Source organism: Cervus elaphus, chromosome 29 (assembly GCF_910594005.1).
Source record: "Cervus elaphus chromosome 29, mCerEla1.1, whole genome shotgun sequence".
NCBI lineage: Eukaryota > Metazoa > Chordata > Mammalia > Artiodactyla > Cervidae > Cervus > Cervus elaphus.
Window position 1 is genome coordinate 62354482 of NC_057843.1, and position 13967 is coordinate 62368448.

At 40.6% G+C, this 13967-nt stretch overlaps 1 protein-coding gene across 3 annotated transcripts in view; it reads right to left on the reverse strand.

The window, feature by feature from the left end:
- Nucleotides 1-7436, reverse strand: part of TEX10 (testis expressed 10) — a 45621-nt gene extending 38185 nt beyond the window's left edge. Inside the window, exons 1-5 of one of the 3 annotated variants that reach the window (XM_043890785.1) lie at nucleotides 7247-7436; nucleotides 3475-3663; nucleotides 1809-2048; nucleotides 1336-1520; nucleotides 705-948 (exon numbers count right to left, since the gene is read on the reverse strand). In XM_043890785.1, coding sequence (XP_043746720.1) covers nucleotides 705-948; nucleotides 1336-1520; nucleotides 1809-2048; nucleotides 3475-3654 — 849 coding nt within the window. In that variant the 5' untranslated portion in view covers nucleotides 3655-3663; nucleotides 7247-7436. Of the gene's footprint in view, nucleotides 1-704; nucleotides 949-1335; nucleotides 2049-3474; nucleotides 3664-6791; nucleotides 7081-7246 lie in introns of those variants that run through there. The other 2 variants (XM_043890783.1, XM_043890784.1) reach the window with 2 other exon arrangements.
- Nucleotides 7437-13967: the final 6531 nt, after the last annotated feature.

Here is a 13967-nt window from a genome sequence, read left to right on the forward strand (position 1 = left end):
CATACATATTTATACTTTGTCTGCAAAGTAACAGATTTACCTTATTCAGTTATTATAGTTCAAATCTGCCATGGTAAATTAGAGAACTCTGCCAATGGATGCTTTTAAATACTATTTCTATTTGAATTTGCACCATACCTGCAACTGCAGCTTACCTACAGTAAAGGTTAACTTTAAGAAATGTTTTCCAATTTATATCCTTTATCAAGAAAAAAACAAAAAAGCATACACCAAGCAAATTTACATACAGTTTCTTCCCTGAAACACAGTAGTTTAAAAACAACTCAGGGTTAGATATGAGACCTTCAGTTTCGTCCATTTCTTGGCATAAACTCTGTAACGTGGCCCAAACTGGAAGAGACTACTTAATAACCAACTTTTTAAATCATGCAAGAGGTCTCCAGACACTAGAATGTTCCCACATAATCAATCTGCCATAAATAATACAACTTAACATTATCATATAGCTAATAAAAAAAGAAATCAAGCACCTTGTTATACATTTCACTTAAAAATTAAAACACACAGATAATAAACTCATAGAATTATTTTAATTTGCAGTTTTGAGCAAATGTTAGAAGTTTATAGTTAAATCTTGGGAATTTTTCAGAAAATGCATAACCAGTTAGTAGTAATACACTGATTTCTAACCTGTCCAGTTACGACAAAAGGCATTACTCAGAAAATAACCCAGTAGTTCTCACCAATTTATGAGTTTCATCATGCTGTTTAGAGAGTTTCCACAAAAGGGAAATAATATTAAGAACTTGCTGCATAACCTGCAGAGGTTCTCGTTCTATACCATTTCCAACAGAAGCCACTAGATGTGGAGGCACAGCTTCAATCCAGCACTCAATTAGCAATGGAATTATTATCTCAATAAATCCTTTCAAGTTTTCAGTAGACGACAGGCCTTCATCCACAGTGCCTAGTCCTCCAACCAGATACCTAGTAAGGAAAGGTAAGAATGAAAAATTTTTAATTAAAAAAATATTACTCCTTGCTTAATTTAAATCTTAAATATACTAAGTACCAGCAAAATGAAGCACCATGAATTGATAATTACATTGATCAACACTAGCAAGAAAAACAGAATTCTAAGATGACAAAGCCAAAAGACTATCAATTTTTAGTTTCCATTAGGCTTTGCTAGAAATGAGTAAATTAATATACTTTGAAATGACTCCTCCCATCAGTAAATAAAATCAAATTATGAGTAACTACATGAAACTATGGAAGACAACTGCATGTCTCCCACCATATAGCCATCAATGGTCAGCAGTTATAATTCAATATCGGAAAACTGAGTGTGGACATAACTGAAATCCTTCTTACCGTAGCCTGAACTGTGAACTGACATTTGGCTGTGAACCCCCATTTTCATAAACCTGGATGTGCTGCTGGTCGTTGGCATGTTCCTTCCAGTTGATAAAAATGGAGTTGCTAGTGGCATGGGGATTTTCTTTTTGTTCCTGAAGTCCTTCACTTTCTCTCAACCTACTGGATCCATCTGTCAGGGCCTGAAGGAATTTACTGAGTCTCACTAAGACTTTCAGCCTCCACTGCTGAGAAGTGAGTCTCCGATTAGGATTTACAGAAAGTATCCAGGATTGGGATCTGTCTCTATTTACCAGTCCTTTGGACGGCTGCTGATGAGAAATAAGTTCTACAAAATTCTTAAGCAATATACTGCTACGGTCAGTAATCAGAGCTGGGTACTGTTCCAGCAGAATGTCCAAAACTTTTAGAGAGTCCTCCTGAATTCCTTCAGTAATGTGAGTCATGGCACTAGAGAGATGGGCACTTACCAAGGGAAAAAATGGAGAAATTTGTTCAGCTCGTATTTTGGGGGCCAGGGAGTGAAGAAGTTGGACTGCTGCTGACCGTACAATAGCGTCTTTATCTGTAAACACAGCAGTCACTTCACTTAGTATGTGTGAAAGGTGTGCGTCAATTATATATGGGTACTGAGACAAAAGGTCTTTAAGTCCAAGAAGAGCGCTTTGTTTAACCCCAGCATTGTAGTGATGCATCTGTGACAGCAAATCCTATAAATTAAAAATACAGGTTTTAGGTATACACATATACACACACATCACATCATTTTCAAATAAACAATGCTAACTGAAACTATGCTAATAAACTGACACTTCAGTGGGTGTCCAGGGCTGCTTCAGAAGGTATTTTTCAAGTGTCCCTTTGAGAAAAATGTAGCTTTTGTTAAGATCAGAAACAGTTTTAGCTTTAACATAGCTTTGGCTTCTATACAACTTTTGGTCAGTATTTTCTCGTTTTGAAATTACACAGGATTAGGCACACTATCGTTTAAACTGACAGCAATCATCATCACCACTTAAAGACCTACTATGTACCATATACATATTTACACCATTTTCTGCCTATTTTAAGTGGTCTTTCATGGTGTCTGTGTATTTTATTCAGAGTATAACATATGGCAATTTTATTTGTAGAATAATTTATATAGTCTGTAAAGAAACCACAACTTCAAATATCTTTTTGATATTATTTAACCTGCAGAGACTAGAAACCAAAACTAGAAAACGTGTATCTTCACAAAGATTTGTTCACAAATGTTTCTAACAGCATTATTCATAAGAGTCACAAAGTGGGAGTAAGCAAATGCCCATCAACTGTTGAGTAAAAAACATGACATAGCTCTGCACTGGAATACAATCTGACAATACAGAGGTATGATATGTGATATGTGCTGTAACATAGATGAACCTCAAAAACATGCTAAGTGAAAGACCAGTAACAACAGACCACATTTCATATGACTCCATTTATATGAAGAGTCTAGAACAAGCAAATCTTTACTGATAGCTCAGTGGCTGTCTAGTGGGGGGAAGAAACGGTGAGCAACTTCTAATAGGTATAAGGTTTCTTTCTAAAGTGACAAAAATGTTTTAAAACTAGATTACTGTGATAGCAGCCTAACAATGTAAATATATTAAATACCACTGAATTGTCCACTTTAAATAATAAATTTTATTATGTGCAAATTACATTTCAATAAAGCTGTTACATTTTTAAGCAAAACTACTGCTCAAATTTCAATTAATTTCACACATTTACTATGAATCTGGAATAGCTATGCATTGTAAAGGTTCAAAAATGGGTAAGACAGGGTCCTATCTTAATGAGCTACAAAAACAGCTGAAGATCTGTCACATCAAAAACTTGACACATCAAAAAGATATAAAAGTTACTTCCAGATGACATATTCAATTATCAAATGAATATACAAGGGAGAAATCACTGACTTTAGCTGAGCAAGTCTTTCTGGAGGAAGTGGGAAAGCTGTTGAGGCAGCATCACCTCTGAGAAACAGATAAACTCCAATCTTCAGCCATTAATAAACCCTAAGAGTTAAAACAACTTTCCATAAACGTGCACCATTCTAGATGACTTCAAGGAAAATCCTATCTTATCAAAAAAAAGTTCATGATTTACCTTTATGTTAAGTTTCCTATTGTTTGTTGGAAGTGCTACATCCTCTTTGAGCTGCTCAGGAAGATGTATAGTCTTCGTTTTAAAGTTTGTAAGGGTAGCATTTTCTGACCTGGGCTTCTTCTTACCAACTTTTAGTTTTACTTTCTGAAAATCATCTTGGCGTTTTCTTTTTTTGGTCATTCTTGAGTACTATGATGAAAGAATTAATTTAAAAACAATGAATACAGACCAAAGATAAATTATAAAAGAATAAAGAAGGTATTTTCTAACCTTTACTCTAACATGTCAAGATCAACAATAACCATGCCAATGCATCAAGATATTAAATGGAAAATACCTTTATGAAGTAAAAAACAAAAAACTCAGTTTACTCAAGATATTTTTGGCTATGGAATCTTTTGTCAAGCAATGTTCTAAATAGGAATCTTGGGTAGAGCAATGTGCTAAGTAGAAAACTTGTGTATACTTCAATTAATGTATTTATACTTCAATTAAAAAGGAAAAAAACTTATGAAATTTTCTTGTCTTCATAGGACAAGAGGGAGGTAGCACAGAGTTGCTACAGGTATACCTTGCACCTATTGGGAAGCTCCTGGCCCCCGGAAACCCCCAAGAAACTCTAGGAAAACAAAGACTAAACCAACGTTATTATTGAATGCAGCCTATAATAGCTAGGAAAAATTTCATGAACCTAAACTGGGTGCCTTGAAAATGGGGACGATTCAGATATGCAGCAAGGACAGTCACTGGGCATTTCCTAAGCAAGGAAAACAGTAAAGATGAAGAATGGGGATAAGCTTGGTATAGGCAAAAATGAAAGTACTAGCATTCTGAACACCAGGAAAAGTTCAGACTACATATAAACCGGAAACAAAAAAAGGAGGGAAAAAGGCAATAGAAAAGGAAATACAGTGTAACAGAGGGCTAAGGAACAAAGACTGGCTAGGCCGCCATCATAGTAAATCACTCAGGTGGAACCCCGTGGTCCTGCGCTTCTCTTTCTACATCACATTCTTTCAATTCACACACAGATTATCCCCCTTAAACACAAAACCTCTGATCTGTGCCTTCTACCCACTCCCAGGCCCCTGCTTCAGTTCTTGAGTTCCACCCAAGACTGTTCAACTTTCCCCACCAGTATCCCTGCCTTGTGACCAGTGTCCACCTTATGGTCCATTTAGTGATCACCAGAGGGCTCTTTCTAAACACAGATCTGATCAAGGCTCACAAGCTTTCAGCTGCTCCTCTTACTTGCTTACAGTAAAAACACCTGGGTCTGACAGATCAGCGATCCTTCCTACCTTCCTCAACAGCTTTATCTTCCCATCAACTAACCTCTATCTAAAAAAAATAGCCTTCTATACCTGGAACTAGCTCAGCCCTTCATGAAGCCTTTTCCACACAGAAACAATGAACCCTACCTTGCACTGTATACCCATCGGAGTAGGTGTCTCTGGAATAAATAAACCTTCCCCTGATCTATCATAATTATCCTATGCCTAGCTACTTTTTTTAAGTCACAATGCTACATGCGGGAGTTCAAGAAATTTGAGCAAAATGAAGGTTTGCATTATTTTAAGATTAATAGAATGACTGGTGCAAGACCAGAAACTTGAAGTTTCAGGAATCCAGAAGTCAATCACCTATGACATTGCATTCAAATTCACATGGTTACAAGGCTTTAACACAGCAGAGCCCTATCACCTAGGGTTTGGCTACACAGGTTAACAGCAGATACGAGAGAGCAGCTAGTTCTCACCCAGACTCCTGCACTTCATAGCTGAAGTTAAATCACCGGGTCTCAGTTTTTATCTGCAAAACGGGGCTAATAATAATGCTCACCTCATACAGGTGTTACTAGGTAAGATGAATGAGGAGCAAATGAGCTCATGTGTAAAATACTCAGAACTGTGCCTGGCACGGTAAACAGGTATGCTATAAGCACAAACATGTATATTTTCTTAGTCTCATGACCAGTACGTACCAAACATAATAGTAGATGTACAAAAGCATTCAGTTCTCACAAGACCATGCGAGGAAGGTGATGCTAAAACCATTTTAAAGATGTGTCAGTCCTTTACTAAGGACATGGAGAGGGAGTCTTAAATAAGACTGAACTCCTCAAAACCAGCTTTATGTTATATATACTGCAATCCTGGTGAGAATTGGGGAAAAGTGGCAAAACTGCTTGCCTTATTTCATTTATCTCAATATCAAATTTTCAGCCCACCCACACCTCTAGCTATTCTGGTCTAAAATATGAGGAAGTAAAAACTACAGAGAAGACCTTAATAATCAACTGGCCTCTCTGAATTAAGCAAGCACAGTTTGAGAGCTTTTGCTACAGTTACTATCTAGTACCAGAGATGAAAACAAGTAGAACAAGGTATTCAGAAAAATCGAATCAATTAACCCTCCACCCCCTAATTCTCTGTGCTGTCTTTAGCCACTAACTAGCTGATCAGGGTCCAACACACAGTCAAGCTTGTACAAGCATTACCCACCACTTAGTATTAATCACTGTTCTCCCTCAGTTAGGAAAGCTAACAGGCCTGACCGCCCCTTCTTGACTTTTCAAGCTATTAAGATTATTATTACGGTACACAGGGAACATTTTTATACTAGGAACTCAAAGTTCCACAGCAACTGTTATTTTCGCTTAAAATCAAGATTTTCATAATACAGCAAACCAAACGGCTTCTCTGGTAGCTCAGAGAGTAAATCTGCCTGCAATGCAGGAGACCCGGTTCGACCCCCTGGGTCAGGAAGATCCCTGGAGAAGGAAATGGCCACCCACTCCAGTATTCTTGTCTGGAAAATCCCTTGGACAGCGTACGCTAGAGTCCATGGGGTCACAGAGTCGGATAGGACTCAGAAACTAAGACAAGCCACTTTTACAATAGCTGATATCGAATGGATGGTAGGAACACCAGCCTCAGGGACAGAGCTCTCACATCACCTCAAACAGGTGAGCCTCAAAAGTTTTCAAGTTGAATTTCATGGGCTCCCAACTACGGGCTTTCTAATTTCAACAAAAAGGAGAGTCTAGTCTATCAGGATTTCGACCGAACAGAATTTCAGCTAGTTTGTCTGCCACCTCATTACCCTCCCCTAATTTCCAACTTCTTTCCACCCGCCAAGGGGAAAAAAAAAAAGTCAAGAAGTCACATTGTACGCGGCCTTTGCTAATATCCTCTCCAACCCTTTACGCTCACGAGTTCCTCCAAACTCTACCTAGGGGCCAATCGGAGACACCTGACTTTCCAAAGAACAGACACCCCAGCCCAGGACCACTCGAGACGGCCGACGGTCCGAACCTGCTCGGCTTGTCACTCCACACCTGGACTGCGAGGGGAGATTACGAGACGACTGCACATCCTCACCCCCAGACTTCGTTCTCGCATCCCAGAAGTGAAGACCCCGTGGTTTTCAAGAAACTATCGTTCCTTCCCCACCGGGGACGGCGGTCCGGACCACAGTCCAGGAAGCCGGGCCCAATTAACGCACACCGGCCTAAAAGTCTCCCAGAGGCGAAACCGCGCGAACCCGCCCAGTCACTTGAAACGCTTCAAACGCCCGCGGGCGCCCCGCCCCCGCGCGGCCCCTCTCCGCACGCAGGCCCCGCTCCGCCAGAGCGCCACGACCCGGGCCCCGGGGGACGCAGACTGGCCCCGGCCCGCTCTGCCCGCCTGGGCCGCGGACCGAGGGGCAACCGCCCCGCGCGCCGTCCCGCGCCCCGGGAGGGCCCGGCCGACCGGCGGCGGCCCCTCACCTGCGGGCCCGGCCGGGACCCGGGCGCGGAGGCAGAGGGGAAGAACGTGCGCGGAAGAGCCCAGTGGGCAACGGCGGGCGCCACCGGACTCAGCCTCTCGCTCCCGGAGCGTGTTTTCAAATCGCCTCGTCCTCACGCGGCCGCGTCTCCTTCCGCCGCCCGGAAATCAGGGCCCCTCCTCCGCCGCGCCGCGCTCACGTGACCACGGCCCGCAGCCGCGCGCAGCCTGGGAGGCGGGAGCGGCAGCGGCAGGCCCCGCCCCCAGGAGGCGGGGGCGCGTGCCGGAAGCTTCCCGCGCTCCGGGAATCTGAGATCGTGGAGCGCAGGATCCAAGGACAAAGCTTGGCCCTGCGTGCGTCCCATTTAGGGGGTGTCGCCCTGGTCACAGCTAGTTGAGGGCTGGCGTCTTCTCTCCCTGGTAGAGCACTGTTCTTCAGACCTGGAGCCACATTCAAGTAAGAGTATAAGTTGAACTGAATTGAGACAGAGGAAAAGTTTGGGACTGCAAGAACCATAGAATTCCTGGGAACTTTAATCTGGATGGAGCAATTAAGAATTAGTGGGCAACAGGGCAAAACACACCTAGCAACTGGAGTCCGAAAGTCTTAGTTGAGGATTTTCTCTAATATTTAGTTTCTCAGCACAAGATAGGGTTCCTGCGACTGAAATCAAGTGGGCCCAGAGAATTTAAGAGAGAAATTTGAATGCCTAGAAAGGAAGTGGGAAAGCAAAGACAAGGCGTCTTTGAAAGATAGGCTTGCCAAAGATGTGCAGGAGGCGTGGAGCCCCAGGTACGGATTTTAGGACTTGGTTTACATTTGTTTCTACATTTTAGCAGGTTATAAGACTTAGTAAAGCGGATGAGGAGTGAGCCTCAGTTTGCGGAATGGGGACTAAGAGCCGTGATGTCTGGGAGCTCAGTGGAAGAATCTGGTCCATGCCTGTCTCCAAGTTTAAGCTTTCCGTGTTTCTTCGCTTGTAGATGGCATTATCTCTGTCTTCACATTGTCTTCCTTTCCTGTGTGTCTGTGTCCAAATACCCTGTTTATAAGGACACACGTCATTTACGGCGTACCCTAATGACCTCATTTTAACTTGATTACCTCTGTGAAGACTCTTTATTTCCAAACGAAGTCACCTGAGGTAGTAGAGGTTAGGACTTTTACGTGTCTTTTCAGAGGGATACGATTCAACCTTTAACAGTCAGCAAAATCTGTTTCCAGAAATGGCTTATATTTCTGAACATCTTTGCTTTGTCTATGCTCAGAAGCATCACAAAATCCTAACCTATTACCACAACATCTACCTAAACTTTGCATCTTCTCTGTTCTGTATACTGGGCTTCCAGTTAATATTTGCTTTGGAAATAGTGTACCACTGCTTAAAAAAAAAAAAAAAAAAGGAAGCTCTATTAATCTAATAAACTTGATTTTATAATGTCATGTTAATTGCTCAGTTGTGTCCAGCTAATTGTGACCCCATGGACTGTAGCCTGCCAGGCTACTCTGTCCACAGAATTCTCCAGGCACGAATACTGGAATGGGTAAGCGATTCCCTTCTCCAGGGGATCTTCCCAACCCAGGGATTGTACCCGGTCTCTTGCATTGCAGGCAGATTCTTTATGATCTGAGCCACCAGGGAAGCTTTTATGATGTCAAGACAAATAATAAAAGCGTAAACATATTAACCTGGCTCTTACATTTCAGGTCTACCAGAGATGCTCTGAAGAAATGTGAAAAGGACGAGTTCAAATTTGCTACAATGACCAGGGACTAGAAATCATATGCAAATGACTTGGTACACTGCCTGGCATACAGCAAGCCTTCAATACCTGGCAACAGATATTCCTGTTGATGATGTGTCATTGGACAGTGTTTGTGCAAAATGAAAACTTTTAGTCAAGTTTCTTAGATAAAGGAACCAGTTCTGACTTTAGATTAAAAGGAATTTATTCACAGAATATTGACTAGCACAGAAAAATGAGAAAGGTTGCCGATCCAGGCTTGGATAAAAGGAAGGAGGGAAAATACTCAGGAGCCAGGAATACAACCACTGTTACACTACAAAATCTGTCCGAGACACAAGAATTGAAAATGAAGAAGTAAAATTATCTACATTTCTAAATATAATTGTATGCCTAAAAAATATCAACTGAAAGGCTGCTGAAAACAGTAAGAGAATTAAAAAAGGGTGAGGCAGTATAAAATTAACACTCAGAAATCAATAGACTTCACATACACTAATAATAACCAATTAGATAACAGGATAGAAAAGGAGGCACCTTTTGCAATAGCAATCAAAACCTATAAAACACCTAGAACTGAATAAAAAATTTGATTAGAATATTTAACTTCATAAATATACCAGTTGTCCTTAAATTAATTGGTAAATTGAATGAGGTCTCAATAAATATGTCACCAGGGTTTTTTTCTAGACCTACACAAACTGATTAAAATTTGTATACAAAAAATTAAACAAGTAAGGATAGCCAACAAATTTTTTTAAAAGGAAAGCAATGAGGAGGACCAACTTTATTGGATATGGAAATATAAAACCTCAGTGAATCAAACATAGTTTTGGCATATGAATAGACAAACCAGTGGGGCAAAATAACAAAATCTAGAAATAGAACCAAATAAACATGAGAATTTATAAATTAAAAAAATTTATATGTACATTATAAAGATAACACCTCATATCAATGGTATAAAGATAATCGGTTTGCACAATAGGGAGCCAGCCACTTAATAAAACATAAAGTTGGGCTCATATTTCATGTATTACATTCAAAGACGTAAATTTAAAAAACAAATCCATGAAAGTCCCAGCAAACAAACGAGTGTATCATTTTACAACTTTGGATTTCTTCTAGAACTTAAAACTTAAATACCAGGGGAAAGCTTTTAAAATTTGATTACAGGCTTTCCCCAAAACCTTTAGAAATCCTCTTTATGACCAAAAAAAAAAAGAAAGAAAAAGAGAGAGAAAGAAATCAGAAGACAAATTCTGAAAAAAAAATCGCAACTCATATCACAGGTAAATGATTAATTTTCCTAATCTACAAAGAATTCCTGGAAAGGGGGGAAAAATCAAGTACTCAATATAAAAATATTTATTTTCAGCCAGTGTACAGAAAAAGAAGTAAATATCATCCTTACATAAAAGATATTCAGCCTAATTCACAAAAAGAGAAATATAAGTTAAAAGTAAGATTTTTTTCCCCTCACTTTTAAACTTATCAAAATCCAAACTTCTTTTTAAAATTAATTAAAAAAAATTTTTGTCTGTGCTGGGTCTTTGTTGCTGGGTGGGCTTTTCTTTAGTTGTGGTAAGCAGAGGTTACTCTCTAGTTGCAGTGTGTGGGCTTCTCATTGCAGTGGCTTCTCTTGCTGGCTTAAAACTCAACATTCAGAAAACTAAGATCATGGTATCCGGTCCCATCACTTCCTGGCAAATAGATGGGAAAACAATGGAAACAGTGACAGACTTTATTTTCTTCGGCTCCAAAATCACTGCAGATGGTGACTGCCTCCATGAAATTAAAAGATTCTTACTCCGTGGAAGAAAAGCTATGACCAACGTAGACAGCATATTAAAAAGCAGAGACATTGCTTTGTCAACAAAGGTCTGTCTAGTCAAAGCTATGGTTTTTCCAGTGGTCATGTATGGATGTGTGAGTTGGACCATACAGAAAGCTGAGCATTGAAGAATTGACATTTTTGAACTGTGGTATTGGAGAACTCTTGAAGTCCCTTGGACTGCAAGGAGATCAAACCAGTCAATCCTAAAGGAAATCAGTCCTGAATATTCATTGGAAGGACTGATGCTAAAGCTGAAGCTCCACCTAAGTCAAAGAAATGATTCATTTGAAAAGACCCTGATGCTGGAAAAGATTGAAGGCAGGAGGAGAAGGGGACGACAGAGGATGAGATAGTTGGATGGCATCACCGACTCGATGGACATGAGTTTGGGCAAACTCCAGGAGTTGGTGATGGAGAGGGAAGTCTGGCGTGCTGCAGTCCATGGGGTCACAGAGTCGGCACATGACTAAGCAACTGAACTTACTTAGAACTTAGTCTCTTGTTGCAGAACACAGGCTCTAGGTCAGGTGGGCTTCAGTAGCTATAGCACATGGGCTCAGTAGTTGCGGCTCCCCAGCTCTGAGCACAGGCTCGATAGTTGTGGTGCACAGACTGAATTGCTTTGTGGCATGTGGGATCTTCCCAGATCTGGGATTGAACACGTGTCTCCTGCACTGGCAGCTGGATTCTTTACCACTGAGCCACCAGGGAAGTCCCCAAATCCAAATTTTGACACCACATCTGTTGTTGACCCTGTAGAGAAGCAGCACTCTCATATGTTGTTGGTGGAAACATAAATTGGCATAAACTCTACAGAAGATGTATTTGTGAGAATTAAGCTTCATAGAAGTAAGAGTAAAACATAAGATGACAATCTACTTTTTCACATTAAAGTATAGTTGCTAATTCCTGGCATTAAAGTCAAGATGTAGGCAGTCCAGTCTTCAGGTGGCTCTTTACCAGCAATCCCTCAAACACTCAGGCCACTTGTCTTGTTCATCAGACTCAAGGTCACTTCATGGTTCAGGATGGCTGTTTTAGCTCCAGCCATCACACTCACATTTCAGTCAGCAAGTTAAGGTAAAGGAACAAGAAGGACATGGTCCCTCCATTTAAGGATACTTCTTGGAGGTTGCACATAGTATTTCTGATGACATCTCTTTGGCTAGAATTCAGATTGCCATTAACTGTATAGGAGCTGAGAAATGTGAAGGATATTCTGTGAGTAGTAAAATCCTCCACCTCACACATGGTTTTGTGATATAATTTTTGTTTCAGTTTTATATAAACCTGTATATGTATATTCATTGACAAAGTAAAATACATTCCTATAGTGGTTCTCAACTTTTTAAAAGCTCAAAAACGGAGGCAACAATAGCGCAGAAAGAAAAAATACATGATATTTTTTCTGATCTCTAGGTGGAAAGGACTTCTCAAAGCATAAAAGCAAAGGAAAAATGTGACCAAAAAAAAAAAAAAAAAAAACCATTGATAAGTTTGACGTAAAAATTTTTAAGGTCTATATATCAAAAATACTTTAAACAAAATCAGTAGAAAAAGATGGGTTAGATAATGATTGCTGTTAGGACAACTGATGAGCTTTTTAAGGGGTGGAGGGAAGTGGGATTGGCCTCTGGAAATTCCTAACAACAAAAGCATGCCATAACATGCAAAAAATCCAAAAGAAAAGATTTAAAAATTCAACAGCATCATTCAGGGTCCAATCAGGGAACAAAAATCATGTTAGTTATTTTAAGAGAGAGAATTTAATATAAAGAACTGTTAACCACGTACTAAAGAAATTAAAAGGCAGAAAGAGAATCTGAGATATCCTAGGAGAATAACCGCAGGAAACAGTTACCACGCCAAGGGATGGGGGAAGAGTGGCAGAGAGTGGGGATTATTAAAGTTTACAAGGATGGACATGGAGCCCGGTGAGCTGGAGGTCAGACCCACAGACAGGGGCATGGTGCCATAGCTGGTACCAGTTAGCACTGGTATCTCTGAGGTGGTGTGATGGGGCTGCTTTTCAAGTATGGGGAAAACTGCAAATTGGGATGCTATTCTGAAGCTAGTTACCACTGGGTGAAGACCAAACACTGCAGTGATGTTGACAGGAATGCAGGACAAATGCGAATAAGCAAGTCTCTTCCTTCTGGATCTTTCTGGTTTCACTCTTGTGCTTGTCACTGAGCGCCCAGCAGGGAGCTACCTGACAAAACAGAAACGGGGCTTGCAGAGTCCTGTATCTAGAGGTCATCGAAAGGGCAAGAGAGTCCAGAAAAACTTATATTTCTGCTTTACTGACTGTGCCAAAGCCTTTGACTGTGTGATCACTATAAACTGGAAAATTCTGAAAGAGGTAGGAATACCAGACCACCTGACCTGCCTCTTGAGAAACCTATATGCAGGTCAGGAAGCAACAGTTAGAACTGGACATGGAACAACAGACTGGTTCCAAATAATAAAAGGAGTACGTCAAGGTTGTATATTGTCACCCTGCTTATTTAGCTTATATGAAGAGTACATCATGAGAAATGCTGGACTGGAGGAAGCACAAGCTGGAATCAAGATTGCCAGGAGAAATATCAATAACCTCAGATATGCAGATGACACCACCCTTATGGCAGAGAGTGAAGAGGAACTAAAAAGCCTCTTGATGAAAGAGGAGAGTGAAAAAGCTGGCTTAGAGCTCAACATTCAGAAAACTAAGATCATGGCATCCGGTCCCATCACTTCATGGGAAATATAGATGGGAAACAGTGGAAACAGTGGCTGACTTTATTTTGGGGGCTCCAAAATCACTGTAGATGGTGACTGCAGTCATGAAATTAAAAGACGCTTACTCCTTGGAAGAAAAGTTATGACCAACCTAGATAGCATATTAAAAAGCAGAGACATTACTTTGTCAACAAAGGTCTGTCTAGGAAAGGCTATGGTTTTTCCAGTGGTCATGTATGGATATGAGAGTTGGACTATAAAGAAAGTTGAGTGCTGAAGAATTTTCACTTTTGAACTGTGGTGTTGGAGAAGACTCTTGAGAGTCCCTTGGAAGGCAGGGAGATCCAATCAATCCATCCTAAAGGAAATCAGTCCTGAATATTCATTGGAAGGACTGATGTTGAAGCTGAAACTTCAAC